General features: G+C 28.2%; 1 protein-coding gene across 3 annotated transcripts in view; it reads right to left on the bottom strand.

Annotated features, from left to right (window-relative positions):
- LOC100204415 (polyamine-transporting ATPase 13A3) overlaps positions 1–25,206 on the bottom strand; it is a 77,070-nt gene that overhangs the window by 13,657 nt on the left and 38,207 nt on the right. For all 3 annotated transcript variants that reach the window (XR_010637650.1, XM_065793618.1, XM_065793619.1), the window contains one exon: positions 17,865–18,869. Coding sequence is in view for 2 of the 3 variants with exons in the window: in XM_065793618.1 (XP_065649690.1) it covers positions 17,865–18,869 (1,005 nt within the window). In the remaining variant the exon portion in view is untranslated. The remainder of the gene's footprint in view (positions 1–17,864; positions 18,870–25,206) is intronic.

Raw genomic sequence — 25,206 nt, 5'->3', positions numbered from 1 at the left:
AGGTTGTTTAGGAGGTGGTGAGCTGGTATCAACCCTTACCGCAGCATCATTAATGATTAAAATGCTACGCCTAATTAATGGCGTATTGACAAGCAAAAAATTAATGATGGTTTTAAATAAATTAAGTTTACTTTAGGAGTATTTATTGACTTATAAAAAGCATTTGATACTGTGGAACATTGCATCTTCTTAGATAAACTAAAGTGCTAAGGGATAATTTATAAAACTTACTATTTTGAATTAAAAGCTATCTTACCAATAGAAAGCAACATGTACATAATGTACTATCTAGAATGTTAAATGCCTTAAGTGCCACATAAGACATTTAATATAGTCCCACAAGGATCGGTTCTTGGTCCACTCCTATTTTTAATTAATACAAATGAACTTTGTTATTTATTCTAAAAATTGAATTCAGTTAGATTTGCTGATTCTATTTCATTCAAATCTATTCCTTACTAGCAAAATGCAAATATGAATATTGAGCTAAATATAGAAAATACTTAGTTTAAAACTTTAAAACAAAATATATATTGTTTCATAAAAAAATATGAAGAAAACCTTATTTCTTTAGTTGCCTTTTTTTGCCTTATTTTATCTTAAATACACAATGCAAAGTAAACTGGTTTCTTAATGGTCCGAAGCAGAGGCATGGAACACCCCTCCCTAAAATCGCCTCTGCTTGGGACCCAATTTTGAGGCAAGGAAGCTGCAAAGAACTTGAAATTTACTAAAATCATATTTTCTGTGAAGAGAACGCGAAAAAAAAGGTCTTCCCTAATGAAACTGTTAGTTACAACCACGAAGAAGCATCAGAAAACCTTGAGTGTAATGTCTTAAATGTTGCAGTTGACAATCTGATTAGTCAAATGAGATCAAGCTTTAAAGTAATAGGAGAGGAATTTAACAAGTTTTTGTAGCAAGTTAGCTATCATCAATGATTATCTTTGTTCCACAATTGACCAGCAGCGATTGTGCAAATTGATGATCTTTTCAATTGAATCTTATTTAGCCAATAACTTTTCTTATAAAGAAGTTATTTCAAATTTTGCCGCTTAGAAGCCTGGAAGATGTGTTCGTCTATTAAGACATGGTTTTACTATAGCTGGTTATTAAATTAAAATTAATTAAATGCGATTTTAGAGTTTCTATGAAAGTAAGCAAAAAATAACTATACTAATTTATTTGCTATTTATCATTTTAAGACCTGAAGTATGATAGGGCATCCTATAAACTTTTGGAGGGTGACAGGAATAATGTCAAAAAATTAATTTCAGCATAGTGTCGAATATAATAAAAAGGCCTAATAGTCGCTACATGTAAAAAAAAAGGAAAACTAAACATTTTGAGTGGACATTCTAACTTTTATGTAGACTTGTTTCATATAAATTAAGAAGTTTAAAAATCTTTACGTGCCGCTTGGAAACTGCTTATAACTTTAGTTAGAGACAAAAAAAAATACAACTTATTGAGAAGTATAAATTATCCGCCATTTGTTTATAAATCGAATACCGCAAAGCATTAATTTAGTTTTCACAAATTATTGACAGGGGGTTAAAAATTTATAAAACTAAATGTTTTAAATATAAGTACTCAAATCTATGCAATTAAAATTTCATAAACTTTATTTAAAAACAAATTTGTTTGAAATTGCTTCTTAATATTGTATTAAAGTTATAATTTAATAAATCTGAAAAAGAAAATTTGTTTCCGTTCTTTGTTTACGAAAAAAAATGTTTATTTTTCAAAAACTATTTACTAAAAAAATGAGTTTATTTATCTTCATTTATTATTATTAAAGTAAATGATGATGAGTAGCAAAAAATCGCAGCATCTTAATCTAGTTCCTAAAAAAGAAATTAAAAATGCTTGCATACTTCATCGAGGAGAAGTTTGTCATAATAATAACAAACTGCGCGGTTTTACTGAAAATACGCTTGCGAAAGTAAAGAATGCTTGTTAAGTCACAAATTAAATATCCAACTCAATTTATTTATTTATATACTGCTTAAAACAATGGTACAGAAAAAATAATAAATAGCATGGATTTGATAATAATACTTTTTTTTACTTTAGTCAAATTCGAAATGACTTTAAAGTTATAAACATTCTGCCTGATACGTGCCAAACAACTCTCTTGTTTCATCAAAGATGTTACGATAAGTATGTGAATATAAAAATATTAAACATTCTATAACATCAGAAAACTAGAGTTGAAAAAGTCAATGAGAGTGTAGTTGTGGATGATGCATCCTCATGCATCATCGAAAAGAGATAGATCACGTAAATTAAAAAAACGCTGGGGTGGGAAATGCAAACAAAAAAAATTAATCTCAGTTTTCACGTTATTTATTGTTTTATGTACTACTTCAAAGTTAAAATAATTTTCCTGTTTCAGGAAAAATTATTGCGGATGAAGAATGTTGCATTTGCTATCGCAAAAAGACTAATAAAGATAGGAACGGAGTGAAATGCTTATAAAATGCGTAACGGAAAGTGCAGCAAACATGCTAAAAGAAAACGCTGTAAGTAAAGCTGGCATCCCTCGACTCATAGCTAGTATATCTGGCACAGAATACTCTAAAGTATTCTGTTCGGATTTCAACAAGTTTTAGTTCTAAAAATAGCTTCAAACTAAATCTTTATAATTTATTATTTTTGAAAACAGGGATGGAAACTTCTCCGTAAGAAGAACGAGTAAAAGGTTATTATACGTCTGAAGGAGCCATTCAACGCTGGTTACTTAAAATCATACTGTTTCAAAATGTATTTCAATTTTAAAAAATGAAATGGGAATCACAACCAAAAAACAAACACCAAAAGATCTAAAACCATCAAGAAAATATTTCAACAACGGATGTATAGAGAGAGCTTTGATATTAATAACAAATTGGGGTCTTTTTGAGCAAAGAGATTTTTTGGTAAATATTTGTTCTGGAATAGAAGCACCTGGCGAGTTAAAAGAAAATTTAATGAATGCACAACCCATCGGGGAGGCAGAGTTCCAAAGGTTCTTTAGATAACGCATTCTATCTTCAACAGTTTGTTTTTACGTTCCAATCAAAATGTGTCGTCTGCAAACATTAAACAATTTAAATTTGAAAAAAATTTATTGCCTTAAGGAGAAATCATTCACTATCTCAGCCGAACGAAGCATGTTTGGGAGATTGCTAGTTATTGCGAGAAGTAAAGAAGGTCTAACTTTGAAACAAATACTATGTTATTCTTTAAGTTCTATCCAATGGGCGTTAAGATTACCTGATGGTAGCCTCGTCAAACAAACAAGATGAATCTTCTTTGTAAGTTAGTTTACTACTGTTACTATAGGTGTTGATAAATCCTCTTATTCAATTAGCAGTTTAACTTGAAATAGTTGTCGTTAGCCGAAATCATTTGTTAAAAACATATTAGTCATTCTAAATAATTAATAAATACTACCTAAATACTAAATTTTAGTACATAGGTAACATTTTCAGTATAAGTTTAGTATATTTAGCAACTTTTAGGAGCAATAGAATCTTCAGTGGATCGAGAGCACTTTGAGGAATTTGTTTTAAAGGTTCCTTTAAAGTGCTGCACATGTTTTTGATGAAATGACAATTCTGCAACAGCTTGCTAACATTAAACTCAAAACTTTAGGAGATAGTTTAGAATTTATTTTAAATCTAATTCTGAAAGGATCCACAATATATTTTGTGACAGACCAATACCAACCTGGCTCGATAAAATCATTCGAACGTGCTCAAAGAAGTCAATAAGGATCTCTAAATTTTAAGATTTAGCGGAGAGAACAAGCAAGAAATTGTAAGATAAAAGTATTTGCAGGATGCTACCAACAAGACCAAGCTTATTTCATTCCTACTAAAACATTGGTCACATACGGAAAGATTTGCATCACAGCCAACCGAATATGTTTTCTTTGTAAACTTGCAGTAACGATTTTATAAATTGACATGCGAGGTTGGCTATCAGTTTAGCTAATAAACTAATACTTTGTTTTATTTATTTACTTAGTATAAGTTTTTTCTGATTTTCAAGTCACGAAAAGGCTGATACAAAAGTATTCTTGAGCTCTAAGCACGCTGTATATATATATATATATATATATATATATATATATATATATATATATATATATATATATATATATATATATATATATATATATATATATATATATATATATATATACATATATATATATACATATATATATTTATTTATATATATATATATATATATATATATATATATATATATATGTATATATATATATATATATATATATATTTATATATATATATATATATATAAATATATATATATGTATATATATTTATATATATATTTATATTATTGTATCAGCCTCTTCGTGACTTGAAAATCAGAAAAAACTTATACTAAGTAAATAAATAAAACAAAGTATTAGTTTATTATTAGTATATATATATATATATATTTGAAAAAATTATTAAAGTAACGTCATCAGTACCAAATAAAGGCCCAAATTTGATTCTTTAAGCACTTTTAGAACTGCTCGTAAGTTTTTCTTTAGATGTTGTTATATATTATAAGGTTTTCTCAAAAGGTTGTCTAACGTCTGACGTAAACATGTAGTTTTTAGTTTGATAAAAAAAATATACATCTGAGTGACGTCATCAGTACTAAATAAGGGCCCAAATTTAAAATTATCTAAAGTTATCTAAAAATCTAAAATTATCTAAAAATCTAAAATTATCTCAAGAGGTTGTCTAACGTCTGACGTAAACATGTATTTTTTAGTTTGATAAAAAAAATATTCATCAGAGTGACGTCATCAGTACTAAATAAGGGCCCAAATTTGATCCTGTAAGCACTTTTAGAATTGCTCGTAAGTTTTTCTCAAAAATTTATTATGTTTTTATTTATTATAAGGTCTTCTCAAGAGGATATCTAACGTTTGACGTTAATTATATTTTTTATTTTGATAAAAAAAAATATATTAGCGTGACGTCATCAGTATCGAATAAGGGCCAAATTTGATCCTTTAAGCACATTCAGAAAGGCACGTATAGTTTTTCTCATATAAGACATCAACCTTAAACTATTTAATTAGTTTTTTTAATGTCCGCTTCATTTCCGAGAAAAAATTACACGTAGCGTTCAGACTATAATGTCGCAAAAAAAAAGGAATGGTATGGTAAATGAATTTTATGAATAGCGTCGAAAATAAAAATAAAAAGAATAGTCTCAAAATTAAGAATTATATATTATAAATTAAGAATTATATAATAAGAACTTCAAGCGTCTATTTAAACCTTGGATTACAAAGGAAATCTTAAAATCAATTTAAATACGCAACCTTTTAAAAAAAAAATGTTAAGATCAAAAGATATTAGGAAAACAAACAAATTTCAAAATTGCTTTCAAACAAGATAAATACATGATAATTACCTTAATTAAGCTCAGTAAAAAAATGCATTTTAAAAAGTACTTTACAGAAACTGTAAAAAATCTTCGCGAAATTTGGAAAGGAAAATATAATTTAATAAGTGACAAAAACTCTAATCACTCATCTCCCAACTGTTTACAAGATAATGAAGCATATATATTTGAACCAAATTTTTTTCTCTGAAAGTTTAACAATTTTTTTACAAACGTCGCACAAAAACTTAAATCCAATATTTATTCGTCTTACATAAACTATTCAAAATATCTTAAATATCCCAATTTACATTGTCTACTCCTATCTCCAACAAATATTCCTGAAGTTTCATCTCTTATATCTAATTTGAAGCCGAGAAAATCAATAGGCCCAAATAGCATTCCCACAAACATTCTTACCAATTTTAACTATGAATTTTGAATTATTGTTTCTAAACTGTTTAATATATCATTTGTAAATGGAACTTTTCAGAATGTTCTAAAATTATCTGGTGTTGCTCCAATATTTATAAACGGCTCTAAACTTCTATGTACTAACTACAGACCTGTTTCTCTTTTACCTAACATTAGTAAACTTCTTGAAAAACTTATGTGTTCTAAAGTCTACTCTTTCCTTAACTCTTTTAACTGTTTAAATGAATTTCAATTTGGTTTTCATTCTGCCATGCATTGATAAGTATAACTGAAAAAATCAGGAAAGCTCTCGACGCTGGTCTTTTTGTTTGTGGTACTTTTATAGATTAACAAAAAGCTTTTAATACCGTTGATCATAACATTTTGATTTCTAAATTAGAATACTATGATATTCGTGGTGTTGTAAGTGACTGGTTTCGCTCTTATCTTACAGATCGGAAACAATTTGTAAGTATTAATGGTTAAATTCTACTAATAAATTTGTTGAGTGCGGTGTTCCTCAAGGTTCTGTTCTTGGTCCTCTTTTGTTCTTAATTTATGTTAATGACATAAACAACTCTATTCGCTTCTCTTCAATTCATCTTTTTGCTGATTACACAAACCTATTGCATATCAACAAATCGTATAATTCTCTATGTAAAAACATAAATTTGGATCTAAAAGGTATTGTTCACTGATTAAATGCTAACCTAATATGTTTAAACACAAAAAAAACTGAACTAATCTTTTTTTCATCTTCTAGAAAAAAACACAATCAAAACAACAATTCTCAAACTCAAATTAAAATTAATAATAAACGGTTATACCCAACAAAAGTTATTAAATATCTCGGTGTTTTGATTGACTGCAATCTCTCGTGGAATTTTCGTATTGATGAGCTTCGCAAGAAACTAACTCGAGCTAAGGGCACAATTTCAATAGTTCGTCATTATGTCGATAAACTCACACTAAATAATATTTACTGTGCATTATTTTTATCGCATCTTAGTTACTGTCATATTTGGGGTCAAAATGGCAACTATCACATCAAAAAAGTGATGTCCTCTCAACGTCAATCCATAAGAATTATAAACTTCCAACCTTTTAAGTCAGAAACATTAGATCTTTCAAAAATCTAAAGATTCCAACCTTTCCAGCGCTTATAAAATTTTCTTATTTTCTTTTTGTTTTTGACTCTCTTAATAAAAATTTACCTTCTTGTATAACAGACTTTTTTACAGAAAGTAGAATAATACATACATACTCTACTAAAACATGTATAATGGAAAACTTTGTGTACCATCATTTAAAACTCAGAAATATGGCAAACATTTCGTTGTTTATCAGTGCATTTGTGAATGAAACAAGAGTCTTGTTGCATAGTGAAGGAGTTAAAAAACTACAACTCCAACCACCTTTATCTTAATTTAAAACTTATCTTAATTTAAAACAAAATCAATTAAAAAAAATTCTAAGAACAATTTTATTCTAACATAGTGACATTATTTTCACTAAATATTTAAAATATACTCTTATTTTTTTTAATTATGATTACTACAACTATAATCATTAACTTCTTGTTTGTTTATTTTTTATTATTATCATCAAAGTATGATTTTTAAATGTTTACTTTGTTTATGTATGTATTATTATCATCAAAGTATGATTTTTAAATGTTTACTTTGTTTATGTATGTATTATTATCATCAAAGTATGATTTTTAAATGTTTACTTTGTTTATGTATGTTTTATGTGTACACTAGTGGCCATTGAATTAAAACCACTTGACGATTTTGCTGTAAAATGAAATATGTATAAAAAAGTAAGAACAACGTCATGCCGTTCGGTTTGTTTAATATGACGTCATTGCTATTTATGTTATGCATATTACACACGTGTTTGGCTCAGTATTTAATTAAATTCCATGATTTCTTGCTGAAAAACTATAATGTTGTTATTGCTTATTTTAGTGTGATAATGGGGAAAAAGCCAAATATTAATGATTTTGTCAAGGGGCAAATTGTAACATTGAATGCTGAGCGTTATTCTCAGCGTGATATTGCAAAGAAACTGAAGATTTCTAGAGGTGCCGTTGAGAATGTTTTAAGATCTGTAGGTGTTTCACGACATTTCAACTGCAAGGGAGTACAAAAAACAAATCATCGTGATGATCGTTATTTGAAGAGCATTGTTGTGTCTAGTCCGCATACTTCTTCTGCACGCGTTGCAAGCCTAGCTAGTGACAGGGGTATTCAAGTGAGTGCTAGGACTGTTAGGAGACGTCTGTCAAATAACTTTGGTCTTGTAGCTCGAAGACTAGCGAAGAAACCTCTAATCACGAAACAACAACTCCTCCAGCGATTGAAGTTTTGCCGTGCGATGAAAGACAAGTCAAGGGAGTGGTGGGAGAGAGTCATGTTCACAGATAAAAGTACCTTTCAGCAGCTACGAGGCCCTGGTTACAATTATGTCAGACGTCCTGCCTCTCAACGATTCAATCCCAAATACACCATCAAAACTGTCAAACATCCACCAAGCTTCATGATCTGGGGTGGCATCACAGCAAGTGGTCGGTGTGGACTGCACATCTTTGATAAAGGGGAAAAGGTCAATGCCAAAAAGTACTTGGAGGTTTTTGAAAGTAAGCTTCAAATCCACATGAACATTTCAGGAGCGACAATTATGCAACAAGACTCAGCCCCTTGTCACACCGCAAAGATTGTCCAAAAGTGGTTTTCAGACAACAACATTGAACTTCTTTCCAATTGGCCATCAAATTCACCTGATCTAAATGTGATTGAAAATTGTTGGCAAATTATGAAAAGGAAAGTTGCTGCACATCGTCCTTCATCAGAAAAAGACCTGAAAGAGGTTTTGAAGCGTGTGTTGACGATAGAAATAACACCGGAATACTGTTGAACATTTGTTCATAGCATGCCTGATCGCATTAATGCTGTGCTTAAAAATAAAGGATATCCTGTGAGTTACTGACTTTTATTCATCGTTTGAGCTAGAACTTTATTCAGTGTATTGTAAGGTTAAAATTGCATTTGATAATATGCCTGCTAGACCTTGTTGTTAGAGTAAACTGTGTATTTTCCAAAAATTTGCTGCTGGCTTTATTTCAATGGCCACTAGTGTATATGCTTATTATTAATCATATTATATTTGAAAACTGACGTCACTCCTTTTATCAGAATTCTGTTTGAGTGATACCATCCTTATCAATCATTCAGTTATTATTATTAAATACTTATAATTAATTTACTTATTATTATATTATTTTATTTTATGATCGTTTATATATATATATATATATATATATATATATATATATATATATATATATATATATATATATATATATATATATATATATATATATATATATATATATATATATATATATTATTTTTTGATTATTTTTATTAAGCAGTTATTTTTATTTACTACAATCAAGTTATGAAATTTATTATTATTATATTTATTATTATTATAATATTATTGCATGATTTAAAAAAAAAGGAAAATAAATATTTTGTTGTTGTTGTTGTTGTTGTTGTTGTTGTTGTTGTCGTTGTTGTTGTTGTTGTTGTTGTTGTTGTTGTTGTTGTTGTTGTTTAAAAGATTTTAATGAATAGTGTCGAAAACGAAAAAAAGGAATAGTGAAAACTAGGGTCAAATCCAGACAAAATAGTATAATGCTGAAAATTGGCCGAGAGAAAGTGCACAGTCTTTGGCTGGGTGTAAAAAGAAACCCAGATGATTGCACAACAGTAATATCCTTTTTGGGGCAATTTTTGGGGCAAACAAAGGTCTATTTTAAAACCTCTAAAATCTTATAAACTTTATACGGTTAGGTAGAAAACTTTCTCTTGATCAATATTTATATAAGAACTATGAGCAATTAATTGAAAAATTATTCACGGTTAAAAGTGTAAGAGTTCCATTCGACGTTTTTGCTGCGATAAACGTTTTGTCATGATGTTGTCAAAACATTGTCAACATTTTTGTTTGATATATATATATATATATATATATATATATATATATATATATATATATATATATATATATATATATATATATATATATATATATATATTGTTGAAAACATTTAATACGAATATATATTTATCTAAATTTTATTTTTATTATACCTATTGTTTCTAAAAAAAGGTTAATTTAATCAGGCAGCTGAATGGGTAAGGCGAGGGCGGCGAGAAGCTATAGTGACACGTTGTACTTAGAGATAAAGAGACTGAACTATTTATACTTTACGAATCGCACATTAAGAGCTTAGTAATGTTTATCCACTATATACTCTACTAAATCTTTTTAAACAAAATTTTTTTTAGAGAACAACCTGGTAAGTATAATTTAGTGTATTTTATAGATTTTTATTGTATCGAAAAAATCAAGATCTTACTAAAAATGTAGTTTATAACAGCTGCTCTAGAGATAATTACAAGCGAAATCAGGATTTCAATAAATCTTTATATACATCATTAGAAGATATATATGTGATATTGAATACAGACTGAAGAAAAAAATTTTAACTATTTCTTATTCTTTATTTATTTAAAACTTTAAGAAATGGATGACTTAGCGCCGAACCAACCTATACAACGAAAATATTAAAATGAGATAACAGAACACTAGATGTTATAAATTTTTTATTTTGTTGTTTAACAATATATACAGTTTCGAAGCATATAAATGAAAATAGATATTGGCGGGGCAAGAAGAAGACTTATTTAGCCTTATCACCGAGCCTCATTCTCACGTATTTACAAAAACCGTAATATTTAAATATTTATAGTTAACAAACTATTTATTAAAAAAAATATTAAAGTAAAATAGATAAATAGTAAAATAGATTTTTTGTCATTTAAAGAAAAATTTAAAGAATTAAAGTTTAAGGAAAGAGTAAGATCAAGTGAGTAAGAAAAAATATATAAGATATTATCATTTGCTTAAAACTTTAAAGTTTAAACTAAGATTTAAAAATAAAAAGTAAATAAATTAATGTACACCATAGAAATAACTTAAATAAATTAGTATACTTCAAAGAAATATCGTAAATAAATTAGCAAACGCCATAAAGGTAATTACCTAAATTACCATAAAGGTAATTTAGGTAATGAAAAAAAAAATGTCGATACACTCAGTGACATAATTTTTGTATTAGTTATTTTTTATATTTGAGTTTTAATTTAATAAAACATTTAAAATCGGATATATTAAAATCCATAAGTAAGAATGTTTTGATTCATTTTTAAATTGCTATACTAGTTTTATGTGTATTTTCTTGGAAAAGAACTTGGGAAAGAACACTAAGTTTAAAACTGTTTAATAGTAAAGCATTTGTTGTTTTTGAAATAGGTTTTTAATTGAAATAGATTTTTAATTTTTTTATTGAATAGATAAATATTATAACGTTTATACAATTAATTTAAAGTTTTAAACAATTATTTTTTTATTGAGAAGATAACAGGTAATTAAAATTATAGGGGTTTTTGGCTTTTTAGAAAAATACAAATTCTTATTCTATATGAGGTATAGGCACAAATGATGATATTTTTTAAGTTAAATTAACTTTTAGAATTTCCGAAACCAATTTAGCGTCCATGAATTTTCACAATTAATAATATTTTTCTTAAGCCTTTTTTTTTTTTAAAAGACTTGAACAAATGGACCACAGCATTAGTGGCGCCAAAGGGTCATGCTCTCCTTCCCTTAGTTTTTTAACGACTTTTTTTTGTTTGTTTAAATAGAACTTTGGTATGTTTTATTGGTCCTTTGCCTCCCCTTGCCTACTAAAATTGTCACGCACATGTATTACCAAAGGAAAAATTCGAGGTAATATTCAATAATTTAAAAAAAGCAAATCAAAAATACAAAAATATTTTCTTTTAAACTGAATGCGTTTGAAGGGCGGATCCAGACCATATAGAAAGGGAGGAAAAGGGGGGATTTTCAGATTATTTTGATTTCGTGGATCCAGACTTGCCGAAGTAACGCTAGTCTTTGCATCCTGATAATTTTGCTTTAACAAACCCATTGCTGGTAGCAAAACTATTGTTATGATTATACTCTTATACGAATCTGGAGTAAAAATTTGAACATTATTTTCGTTGGTGCACAAAATGTATCTGTATTTTACTTTCTTTGTATCGTAAAATTTTACAAAATCCATAATAGAATAACTGTAAACTCAAATTTCAGAGAAAAGATAGCAGCTAAACAAAAATGCAAAATAAACCTGCATTAGAATCCCTTTAAGTTGGACTCTCAAGAGTGATAGATATATAGTCCGAAGTAACGAATTATCTAGTGAGGTGAAGCTCTCGGTATGATAATAGACTTAAAAAGTATAAACAGGATATCAAAAATATTTTCAACGAAATAAGAGACTTACCGATAATCAAAAAAGTTCATAAAAATCTTTAGCTTGATGAACTATATTTGATGCAATACTTATTTAATTTTTAAACCTTCTAAGTTTTGAATTTTAATTAATTTTTTTAAAGACTTTCTTAAAATTTAATTATTGTATTATGTGCACAATATGCAGTCCAAAATAAAAGTCCTACTTAAGCGAATAAAAATAAATCAAAGAAACTTTAATACTCGTAATTCTCTTCGACTATAGCATTGCAAATAGTAAAAACGGAAAAGTGTCGCAAATAATAAAAAAGAAATAACTATTGTTTACTTTGTTGTTTTATCAATTTATTTTTCGATTTATTATTGTTGTTTTATCAGAAATAATAATATTGATAAAAAATAAAAAAGTGAATAATGTCACAATTATATTTATTTTCAAAGTACAATTTAATATATTAAGTGCTGGTACTTGTAAATAAAAAAGTTTTATGATTTAAAAAAAGAGAAAAAGATTGTTGTTTTTTTTCGTTTTCAATGAAAAATCTTATTAAAGTATTTACCAATTAAAAGAAAAAAAAATTGAGTTAAGGGTTTGCCAAATTGAGAGATTGACCAAATGCCTTGATGTGTTCTGCTGAATGATTGAACGAAAATATCTCTCGGTAAACAATTAAGACCCGCATTAAGACCATTAAGACCCGCTTAAGACTTTTAATTCGCATTGTTTGATTTTTTCCAACAGTTTATCAGGCTTTCGTTTTCTTTTTGGTTGCCGATTAGCCAAAAGGCGTTTATTATCATCTTCAGTGTGCTTAATTATATGCCTTTAGTAATGAAAGAAATTTCCATAATCAAGGATGAGCTGACTTGAAATTTTTCTTCAGTCTTGAATGTAATTGCTCTGCATTATTGTTAGTTTTGTGGTCAAGGCCAAAGACACTGAATGTCTCAGTTCCAACTTTTCAAATCCAAAAAGAATCTATGTACTTTTTAAATTTTAAAAGGTTTTTCTTTGTCTGTCCGGAAAATTGATTTAATTAAAGACAATGGCAATTCCACACTTCTTGAATTTTTGCTGCTGGCAACATGCACAATCCTAATAATTTTTTTAGCCATCCCCTAACATCTTTGTTGTCTCTGAATTTATTTACCAAATGAAGTTTCCTTATTTTTTGATGATTGGTTGTCCAAAATGAAATCGAGAACCACAAACTTTTGATTCTGGCCAAGTTGCACAGAAATCACTCATTAAATTGTCAGGTTTAAATTCTCAAGTTTTTTCAATGAGCTACTTGAGTTTCTGAAGTACACCCAGATAAATACACCCAGATACACCCAGAAATACACCCAGGTACACCCAGATAGCGATTGCCTTTTTGATGTCATCTGGGCCCCAAGCACTGGCAAAGACACTTCAAGCCACTAAACTTGAAAAAATAACAGTTGATAAAACCCCATACCCGGAACAATGCTAACTGTTGCATCAACAAATCCAAACTTTGTTTGTGCCAAAATTTTGAAATGCTTAGGATCAGCTAAATAGATTCTTTCTCTCTTTCTTGATTAACAGTTTCAACAAACCCTTGATAGATCTCTTTATATATAGAATGTTGTCTTTATCATCAGACACATCAAATGCTTCTTGTGGTGATTTTGAGTTAGATGGAAAGGTGTTTTTTCGACGTTTTGACAAAGTTGATTAGATTGTAGGAAAGCTTAGCATGCCTCCAAGTTCAGAATTTCGTTAGAAAAAATTTCGTTCGAAGCTCATTTCATGAGCTCGAACGAAATTTTCATGAAATAAGCTCGAACGAAATTCTGAACTTCGAGGCATGCTAGGCTTTCCTACAATCTAATCAACTCTGTCAAAATGTCGAAAAAACACTTTTCCACCTAACCCAAAATCACTACAAGAAGCCATTGATGTGCCTGATGATAAAGACAACATTCTATATATAAACGAAAGATTTTCTTTCATTGGATTCACATCACAACAATGTTCAACAGTTGGATAAAAAGAATTATTCTGACTCAAACCACAACCAGCACACTTAAAAGCCACGACCAACACACTTAAAAACCACAACCAGCACACTTAAAAACTGAATGTCTTGCAAGTCTGCATCTAAGGATTATTTTTTGGTTGTTTTAATTTTTCTTTTGTGTTGCCGGTCAAAACCATTCACTGTTATTCCAAGCACCTTCAGTAATTGTAATTTTCATTTTTATTTAAAACCTTTTGTTGAAAAACTCTCTTGCTCTTTTTTTACATTTCAATTTATTAATAAGCAAACATTTAACACAAACTTATGGTTTATTATCAGGCCTGACATGAGATTTTGTAATGGCGATAAAGAGGTTTTAATGATTAAAATTATAGCCAAAATTAATAAAAATGCTTTTGAGTTATTTTTATTGCCCACCTTCAGGTATAATTGAGTAGTTTAATTATTTTTTAAATACGGATATTATAAGAAAAAGGTTTCAAGAAAAGAAATTAAACTACTTAATTGGTGATACGAACTTAGATTGTTTTGAATATCACACAAATATGGATATAATTAAATTTTATAATGACTTGTTTGAAAATGGAGTGATTCCTTTATAACCCCAACGAGGGTAACTGCAACAGCTGCCTCATTAACAGACATTATTATAACAACTGTTATATCTAATAAATTACTATAAAAAAAAAGAATAATTAAAAGTGAGACATTGGATCATTTTCCAATTTTTTTCTTTATAAATGTGGGGCTCAGCAGAAAGTGGTTTGATCCAAAATTACTTCATTTTTAGTAAACTGGAAAAGACTTTAAGGGCGTGGTAGTAACAGTATCAAACAATATTGAAGTTGTAAAAAAGGAATAGTATCGAGAATCCGAAAAGCAGAATGTTATTATTTGTTTGCAATTTATTTATAGTTGACATGTTTACCTACAAGTTAATTAGCTCTATATTAAGCTAATTAAAGTAAACACGAACAATTATAAAAAATTTAAGAAAAATGCTTAATAAATCAAAAGTAAAAATCATAATTAACGAGTTATTTAAAGCTTGTATAAATTAAACATGTGACTTTATAAATCCAATGTCTTTAACATAGGTCATGCATAATTTGCAGGTACAGTTTTTCGGAATCCAACTTTTGATTTCTAATTTAAATCCTTTCACAGTTAATGCTGGTTTGCAACTCATTAGTACCGAATTCCGTATTGGTGATCCCAAATGCGAAAGGGACTCTATACCGTATTTCATAGTTTGTATATTATTATATGCAAATTTATCCCCCTCTAAGAAAAGTATTGTGAAAACGAAAAGTCTCTTCCATCGATTCAGGGGCAAGCTCCAATTTAACTTTGAATATATCAAAATAGAAAATAAACCGAAATTGCGAAAATATGAATATTATCGAAAATGCCAAAAGCAGAATATGCTATAGGTACAGGTCTTGCGTTTTCTTCAACATATTGATTCCTAACACTCAAATCTGCAACAAATATTGCGGGTTGGTACTGATAAATCTAACTAACGTCGGTCATTATCAATTTTGCAGACTTTGAAAAAATGTCAATTGTTATTGGTTCAGTTTCTTCTTTTATAAAAGTTCATGTTTTATGAAAATTTTACTATGCACTCCAAATATTTCAAGATATATACAGGTTTAAAAATAAAGTTTCAGGATTATTATATTATAGGATTTGCGTCCATGCTTTTTAAAAATATATATCTTTGCTATACTAAATATTTTACTATGGCATTTAAATTTTGTCTATTTATAATATTTCTTTTTGCAATTGCAATTGCAAGTAATTGGTTTCATTACTTTTACATTATTTGTTATATTATATAAACATTTTTATTTTTTTTTTAAAGTGGATTGTCCTAGTTAAAGTCATTCAGGACTTTTTTTTACGACTTTTATCTTTTTTTTTTTATATAAATTCTATATAAAAACGTTTTATGTGCTGTGGTTTTACGACTTCTATTTTTTATTATTTTGTATTACGGTATATATTAAGGGGCTTGGCAATAGGACAACTTGTCTTCTTCTTGCCCCTGCTATTTGTAGTTACATATGTTTACGGTGTAATTAAATGTATACTGGACAAAAAAAAAGTAATAAAAAAAAAAGTTCATGTTAGTTTTGAAAAAACTAGAAGAAGAAATTTGCCTAAACAATATTGAGACTGGAAACTATATTATTGTATGACAATCTCAATGAAAAGTACATCTTAATGCCTCATTAATTACATTCATACCATTACTAACATCATCCGCGAAAGACGGGTTGTTATTTGCATCTGAAGCATCACAATCACTTTAATTAGAAAGTGTTCCAAATGTTTATTGTTGCCATGTTAATTGTGGGGTAGGCAACTTTTCCACAATTCAAAATTGATTTTTCTATTAAAGTAAATATAATTATAGGTAGCAGTAGTGCTGGCTTGAGTTAATAGACTGGGTAGCAGCACTGTATAAATGGGTTTTGGGGTTTGGCACTTTTTCCACAACAAAATACATACTCAATGTATTGTTGGCGGTGAATATCCGGAAAAGTTTTAAAATGTGGGTCAAACCACTTTTCCACTGAACCCCTCAAATAATAATACCGGTTCAATACCACATGGAAAAACAGGTTGTTATCAAAAGCTTTATACAAATGATACAAATGTTTTATTATTTAAGGAAAATTTATTTAAAGTTTTTGACAAAAACTTCCCAAAATGTAACTTTTATAAAACAAACAAAAATCTAGAATAACCATGGGTAAGAAAAAGTCTTAAAAAATTGTCAAAAATTATTTATTACCTAAAATTTGTCAATCATGTGACAACTTGCAATATATTCCTTTTTCACATTTTCGACAATCAAATTTGCGACGATCAAAATTTGCGACAATTAAAATTTTGCGACACTATTCCACAAAACTCTTTTGGACCCGGGCATCACAAAAGCTCTTTGCGGGCCTGTAATTTTATATTTATAAATATTTTTAATATCTACTATATTTCGTCAAATCTTTATTAGGGAGGGGGGGCATCTATGAAAACATTGCGATTACGAATTGTCATCGTCATCTTCTTGAAGCCCCTCGCTGATTAATACTTTGATAAAAATCATTGTAAAAAAAAAAATAATATTTTATATACAAAAACGTACTTGATGACAAGTTTTTACTGTTTTCTTTGCTTTACGAACATATACAAAAAATGTATATATATATATATATATATATATACATTTTTCTCCCTTATTGTATATATATCTTGATTTTTACTTATTAAACAGTGAAGTAAATCTAGTCAAAAAAGAAAAAAAAAGATATGACACTCATGTAAAATATACAACCTCCTCATTTAAAAGGTCGCAGAGAATTGTTTTAAAATATTTTTATTCACAGGCTTCCAAGTGACTTTTTGCAACATAGGCATTAACATCATTTAATATAGACATTAACATACTTAGGTTAGGAATTTGCACAATGCCTGAAAGTGTTATATCTGAGACATCAAAAAGTCCTGTATGTGTTGATAAAACTACTCATTAATTGTTAAATAAACATCTAACTTATATCTAAACTATACCTCTTTATCATCTTTATTCAATAGTTAAATAAACTTATTAAATAGTTAAATAAAGTATAATTAATTTATTACCAGTATGAGCTGCTTTTAGCGCTCCGCAATCATTTGCTCCATCTCCACACATACAAACACCGTAGCCAATATTTTGAAGATCTTTAACAAGAGCAGTTTTCTGATTTGGAGACATTCTACTAAATACTGTTCCACTGACCAAAATTTTAGGCAATAAGTGTGGTTTATGTTGATGAATTTTTTCGTAAGAGTCTCCTGTTAGCGCAAGTACAAACTTTGGATTGTTTGCTGTTCTTTGAGTATTATAGTCTAATGAATATTGCAACTCAATAGCACTATTTCCTTCTAAAAATATTGCTTTTTTATGATTTTCTAATTTTTTGTAAACTTCATTTTCTTCTATAAATGAAAGCTCAATTAGATCTTGATCAGGAGTTACCATGTTAATTTCTCTTGCTACAAAAGATGCGGTTAGAAGGTCGTCACCAGTCGCCATTGCTGTCCTTATATTTGCTTGAGAAAGTATTTTAATTGTATCATGCGTACCCGGTTTTATGGCATTTTCAAAAATAATTACACCTGAAAAGTTAAGGTTTGATTCTATTTCATTTCGAGTAATTCTGTTCAGTTCGCTCCAATCAGAGACAAATGAAATGTATTTATGTGCTGCAGCTAAAACACGGTTACCTACGCTAGTATACTTTGCAATTTCTTCTTTAATATCATTAGGAATACTATCATTAATACACAAAGACAATATTTTTTCCGGAGATCCTTTTGTATAAACATTGAAAGAATCGTTATCATTAATAGTTATAACACTCATTCTCTGCAAAGAAGATTCAAATGGAAAATACTTTAAAATAGCAAACGGCTTGTGGTTTTCTGATGAAACTAAAGCTTTTATATGTGGTTTGAAGTTTATAGGTATGTTGATATGAATCATTAAACTCTCCAAGTTTGAATCATGAAACTTGTATTGAGTAAAGTCAAACATAGATATATCAATTAAATCTCCAGAAAGTTTAAAATCGACATTTGACAGGTTGTGACACGTAGACATTGCTAAAAAAACATAGTCGTGTATATATATATATATACATATATATATATATATATATATATATATATATATATATATATATATATATATATATATATATATATATATATATATATATATATATATATATATATATATATGTATATATATATAAATATATATATACACTCCTCGTCGGCGCTTACGGAGACATGTTATTTTTGTTCCCGTTTTGTTGTCTTTTTTTTCCTTTTTCTATACTATTTTTATCATAAATATAATTATTTTTTAATTTTTATCGTATTTTTATTTTTATTTATATATACTTAAATATAATTTTTTATTCTAAAAATATGTTTTTTATATTTATTTTCGTTACTTTTATTTATTCATTATAATATATATTTCATTTCCATTTACATCTATTTATAAAACAATTAATTACAGTAACATAACCATATTTAAGCTTTGCCGTAACCCTAAGCCTGACCTTGATGCTTACCCAAACCGAACCCTCAGTCGACGTAGCAACACTCCACTGCGAGTCAGGTTATTTGATAGTCGATGTATAAACTTTTCGTTCTCTATAAAAGTTGCTTACGGGGACGTTTTTTTTACAAAAAAACGATGCTTAAGGGGACAAAAAATTCATGGATACAGTAAAATGTCCCCGATAATGCTAATATCCCCGTAAGTTTTTGTTTTTTTGTAAAATCTGTCCTCTATAGGTGTATATATATACGAAAACTCTTGTACATGTTACAGTGCTCAATATTATTAAATAATAAAGTTATATATGTATATATTATTTAGATGAATAAAAACAACTGGTCAGTGGGACTTAAAGTTTCATGCCCGAAGGCAATTTCAACACCCAACAACGCTATATACTGTGCCGATCATTATATCGTTATCAAAAGCAAAGATAAACCATGCAAGAAAATCCCTTATCTTCAATAACGACAAAGCATGGATTAAAAAAAGGGGCGGATTGTTTGATGTTACGATCGGGGCATTTGATAGTTAGAGAGTTAATAGGTATTTTTATTCTGTATCAAATTTGCCAACATTATAACAAAGAAGATTTCGGCCCATATCGTGACGACGGTCATGCCGTAGTTAAAAACAAAAACGGTCAGCAAATGGATAAAATCAAAAAGTATATAACACATACTTGTAAAGAAACAATCTCTAAATTACCATTCAATCTGATATAAAAATTGTTAACAACCTTGATATTACGCTAAATAACAATACGTGTTACTATATTGTAAACCTGATAATCAATTAAGGCACTCTATCCACTCTAATTCTTACCACTCTCCAAGCATAATAAAAGAAATCCCTTACAACACTGAGCAAAGATTATCTGCCATGTCAACTAATGAAACTGTCTAAAAATTTCACCGTATAAAGAAGCTTTAAAAAAATCGGAATACAAGACAAAGATTAATTACAAACCGCAAATAATCCCAAATCAAAATCAACAAAAAAGTTGTTGTAATATCATTAGGCACAACCAAACTCCATTCAGCTTGAACGTCAAAACAAAAATAGAAAACCGTTTTCTAGCCATAATTGACTTGTAGAATTCACAGAGAGTGAATGGAAAAAACGTTATGCCAACCATAAACAATCCTTTAAACATATAAAAGTTTTGAAAAGACACCATGCTGTCAAAATACATATGGGAATCGAAAGTTAAAAATATTGATGATTTTATTTTAAATAAATCCATCCTTAAAACAGCACCTGCATATAATAATATTATCAAACCCATAAATCCATAATCCATAAATCAAAGATGATCAATCAAATCCATAAATCAAATCCATAATCCATAAATCCAAATCAAATCCATATCAAATCCATATCAAATCCATATCAAATCCATATCAAATCCATATCAAATCCATAAAACCATAAATCCATCCTTAAAACAGCACCTGCATATAATAATATTATCGAAAAATTCATCTTATGTCTAGGAAAAATTTGAAATAACTACATATCCGATGTTTATTAAAAAAAACACAGGATGTTGGGAATTACTATAATTCATTATGTAGTTATTTTGCAGCCAGGATGTTGCATTAACTACTTTAAAAAAACTAAAAATTTATTTAAGAAAATAATTCTTTAGAAAGATAATTTTAATCCGCTCATTTGTTTTTCTGATTTTTTAAAAGGTACTTTTTCATATTTGCATTTAGGAATTAATTCATATTTTTTGTTTAGTAAGTTTTCTTGATCCAAATGACTAATAATTTCAAATTTTTCTTGCAAACATTTTTACATTTTGTAAATATTGTATACATTTTTCGGAAATGTTATTATAGATAAGCGCAGATTTTAGAACAGCCCAGTTTAATTTGAAATTAATATTTTTATTCAGTAGATGCCATTTATATATATAAAAAAAACCAAGTAATATAAAAAAACAAAAGTATTTACAAGTAAGTTTACAATTCCTTTAAATTATTTTTACGTTTGCAAAAGAGTTTCATATAAATATAAATTATGTTATAATAATATATTTTTATAACACATAATATATTATTTAATAATTTAAAGAAATTGTGAATGATAACTATTTGTACTCTGAAAATAGGAACGATAAAGAAGCACCAATTAGTAAACTACTTTATAACAAAGGAGATTACAATAAATTAAATGAGTTAATTGGTTAATAAATAATAAAATAAAAATAACTAAAAAAAATAAAGTTAATTGGTCTGATAAATTTCTGAATTTAAACGCAATTGTTTCTTACAACATTTGGTTATTAATTTACAATTATGGATGCCATATATTTATTTCTAGGATGAAATTGAATAGCAAAAAGAGAATAAAAGATCCTCTTTGGATGAACATTGAACTAAAACGCATATGTAAAAGAAAGTGCAACTTAAGGTTTAGGTGCAGCAATACAAAATTTAGTAATTATGTGTTGGTCACAGCATACAAACATTTGAATTTGGAATTTAAAAAAATGGTGAAAAAAGTATCCGGGATTCCAAACTAAATCCTAAATCGGTATATGCATATATTAAAAGTCAAAATTCTACAAATGAATCAATAAAAGCATTATATTGGACTGATGGCATTCAAGGAGCAATTAAACAAACTACTACAGATGGTAGCGAGTTCATTAAACAAGTATTTCGTTTAAATTTTCACGAAGGAAAATTTGACAAACACTACAAAACTTAGTAATAAATTTAATTCTTAATGCCCGAATCCAAGCTTTACAGAAGCAATCATTAAACTTCATATCGACGAACTTGATGTACAAGAAACTGTAGGAGTAGACAACGTTTATCCGAAAGTTCTCAAAATGTGTTCAAAATCACTTTGCAAGCTTTTATCAATATTAGTTAAGTCTAGCACACATTATACCCCTTTTTACAATATTAGTTAAGTTAAAAAAGCACACATTATACCCCTGATTAAAAAAGGAAGCAAACTTGAACCATCTAATTCTCGTCCAATTTAACTAACTTCGGTTGTGTGCAAATTAATGGAGCGCATTATACGTTATGAGATAACGAAACATTTAGTAATGCTCAATTTGATAATAAAACAACCACACGGCTTCGTTAATAAAAAAATTACACTACCAATTTGCTTGAATCAATTGATTTTATCACAAAAGCACTTGCAGATGGATACAATGTAGGTATGTTATAATTAGATTTTACAAAAGCATTTGACAAAGCTTGATTGGCTCGGGATTAGAAACAAATTATTATTGTGGTGTAAAAGTTTTTCAAGCCAAAGATTGCAAAGAGTAATAGTAGGAGAATTTGTGTCAGAATCGAAAAAAATTGGTAGTAGAGTCCATCACGGCTCAGTTTCGGCTCCTCTATTCTTCGTGGTATTTATAAACAATTTATTAATTAAAATCAAAAGGCAAACTATTCGCTGACGATACTAAACTATTAGTAGTCATTAAATCGGAATCAGATAACGTTAGTTTACAAAACAATCTCAATATTTTAAAAGAAGGACAGAGGACTGGCAAATAATGTTTAACTCGCAAAAATGTAAAGTAATGCATTTTGGAAATAACAACCCTAAATATAAATATAAAATTGATGATGCGAGTAATAAAGCAAATAAACAAATAGGAAGAATTAAACATGCGTTTGAATATATAATTGAAAGTATGATTAGCTTATTATACAAATCATTAGTTCGTTCCCATCTCGAGTATGGAGTATTTATTTGAAGCCCCGATTGGAAAGGAGAAATAAATAGCATTAAAAAAGTTCCAAATAGAGCGACCAAAATATCATGTCTAGTTTGTTATAGTCATGAAGAAAGAAATATAAAACTAAAATTGCCTTCATTAAAAAACAAAAGAAGGTGGGCAGATTTAATCCAAATGTTCAAATTAGTAAAACGAATTGACGAAATAAATTTGCATAACCGAATTGAATATTTTAATTCTAATGGTCGAGCAAGAGGTCATAAATTAAAAATGCACAGAGAGTCAATAAAAATACAAAATAGCTACAAGTTTAACTCAACCAGACAAAATTTTTTCACTAATAGAGTTGTAAATGACTGGAATCTCCCAGCACAAGGAATCATCGAGTCAACAAACGTAAATCAATTTAAGAACCACATTGGTAAATATTTTAAATTTTAACCTAAAATCTCAGATCTTGTATATTATTTTTAATCCTTTTAAATTTTTTGGCTGTTATAGACTGAAATTCTACGTAATTTCAGTTTCTACTCTTATGAGTTACAGCGTCGTTTATATAATTCTAAATTACTTGCAAATATTTTACTTAGTTTTTTTACATTACTAGATTTTTTTTTATATAAATGGCATCAACTGTACAAGGTGATAAGACTTTCGTCTTTTACCTACTCCGGTCATATCTTAGCTAAAACTTATGAGGATGAAAAATATATTTAAAAAAATTCAAAACCGTAATCTAAACTTAGTCTTTTATTTTAAGCCGTTACTGAATAGCAAATGTATTTTTTATGTAGTTTTATCATGTCCATGCATACTACTTTATTACATATAAAAACAAGAGTTTCATATAAATATAAAATATAGTGTCGCATAAATATAAAATAAATTTCATATAAAAATAAATGGGAGTTCCATATAAATGTAAAAAAGAGTTGTGTATAAGATGTATCAGTGGCGTTGCTTTTAAAAACTTTAGGTGTATGTGTGTAGGGGAAGGGGGGGGGGTTAAATCTCAGTTTCCCAACTGCTAAACATAGATTCCCTAACTGTTTTATTTTATTTTAAGAAATCATTTTCTGTCCCATTTAAAAAATCTACTAGCTATTACATTGTTGTGAATGCTAATCTTCATAAAACTTTCAACTAAACATAGTATTTGTTATGTGAATAAAAATATTACAGTCAAAAGATACAAATAATAATAAAATATGCCAAGTATAATACACATATTTGTAACTTGATTGATAATAAACTTAGACATACAGTGAAAGTTTTAATCTTCATAAAACTTACTACTAAACACTTTTGTAATGCTGAAATATTAATACTAATGTTATGAATAATATTGTTACAGTCCATAGATAAATATATATATACATATATATACACATAAATATATATACATATATATATATATATATATATATATATATATATATATATATATATATATATATATATATATATATATATATATATATATATATATATATATATATATATATATATATATATATATATATATATATATATATATATATACAGTATTAGACAAAACATTTGCAACCAACATCGAACAATGCTAAAAAGTGTTCCTAATTTTACATGACTTAAGAACGAAACAAACTATACTACCACAGTAAACAGTTCAGGAGTTCGGAGTCATAACATGCCATGACATGAGCAATCAGCTGACAGGTGACAGCACACAGGCAGAATTTCCTTGACAAGTGCCATTTTGCAGCGGACAAAACAAGTGCAACCATTTTGGTTTGTTTCATTTACTTAAGTCTGGTCCGTGTCAACGTTACGGAAGTTTTTTAATAAATAAAGGAAGTATCCAGAAGTTTCCAGAAGCATGCAGAACCTTCCAGAAGTTTCCATAAGAAGCATCTGGAAGCATCCAGTAGCATCTAGAAATATCCAGAAACATTCAGAAGCATCCAGACGCATCCAGAAACTTCCAGAAGTTTCCATAAAAAGCATCTGGAAGCATTCAGTTGCATCCAGAAAAATCCAGAAACATTCAGAAACATCCAGACGCATCCAGAAGCATCGAAAAGAAGCATCTAGAATCTTTCAGAACAGGTTCACACAATTACATTTTATTATATAAGAGACATGTAAATCGACATGTAATTCAGTCA

This window comes from Hydra vulgaris, chromosome 03 (genome assembly GCF_038396675.1).
Source record: "Hydra vulgaris chromosome 03, alternate assembly HydraT2T_AEP".
Taxonomy (NCBI): domain Eukaryota; kingdom Metazoa; phylum Cnidaria; class Hydrozoa; order Anthoathecata; family Hydridae; genus Hydra; species Hydra vulgaris.
This window is presented reverse-complemented; position numbering and strand designations above follow the sequence as displayed.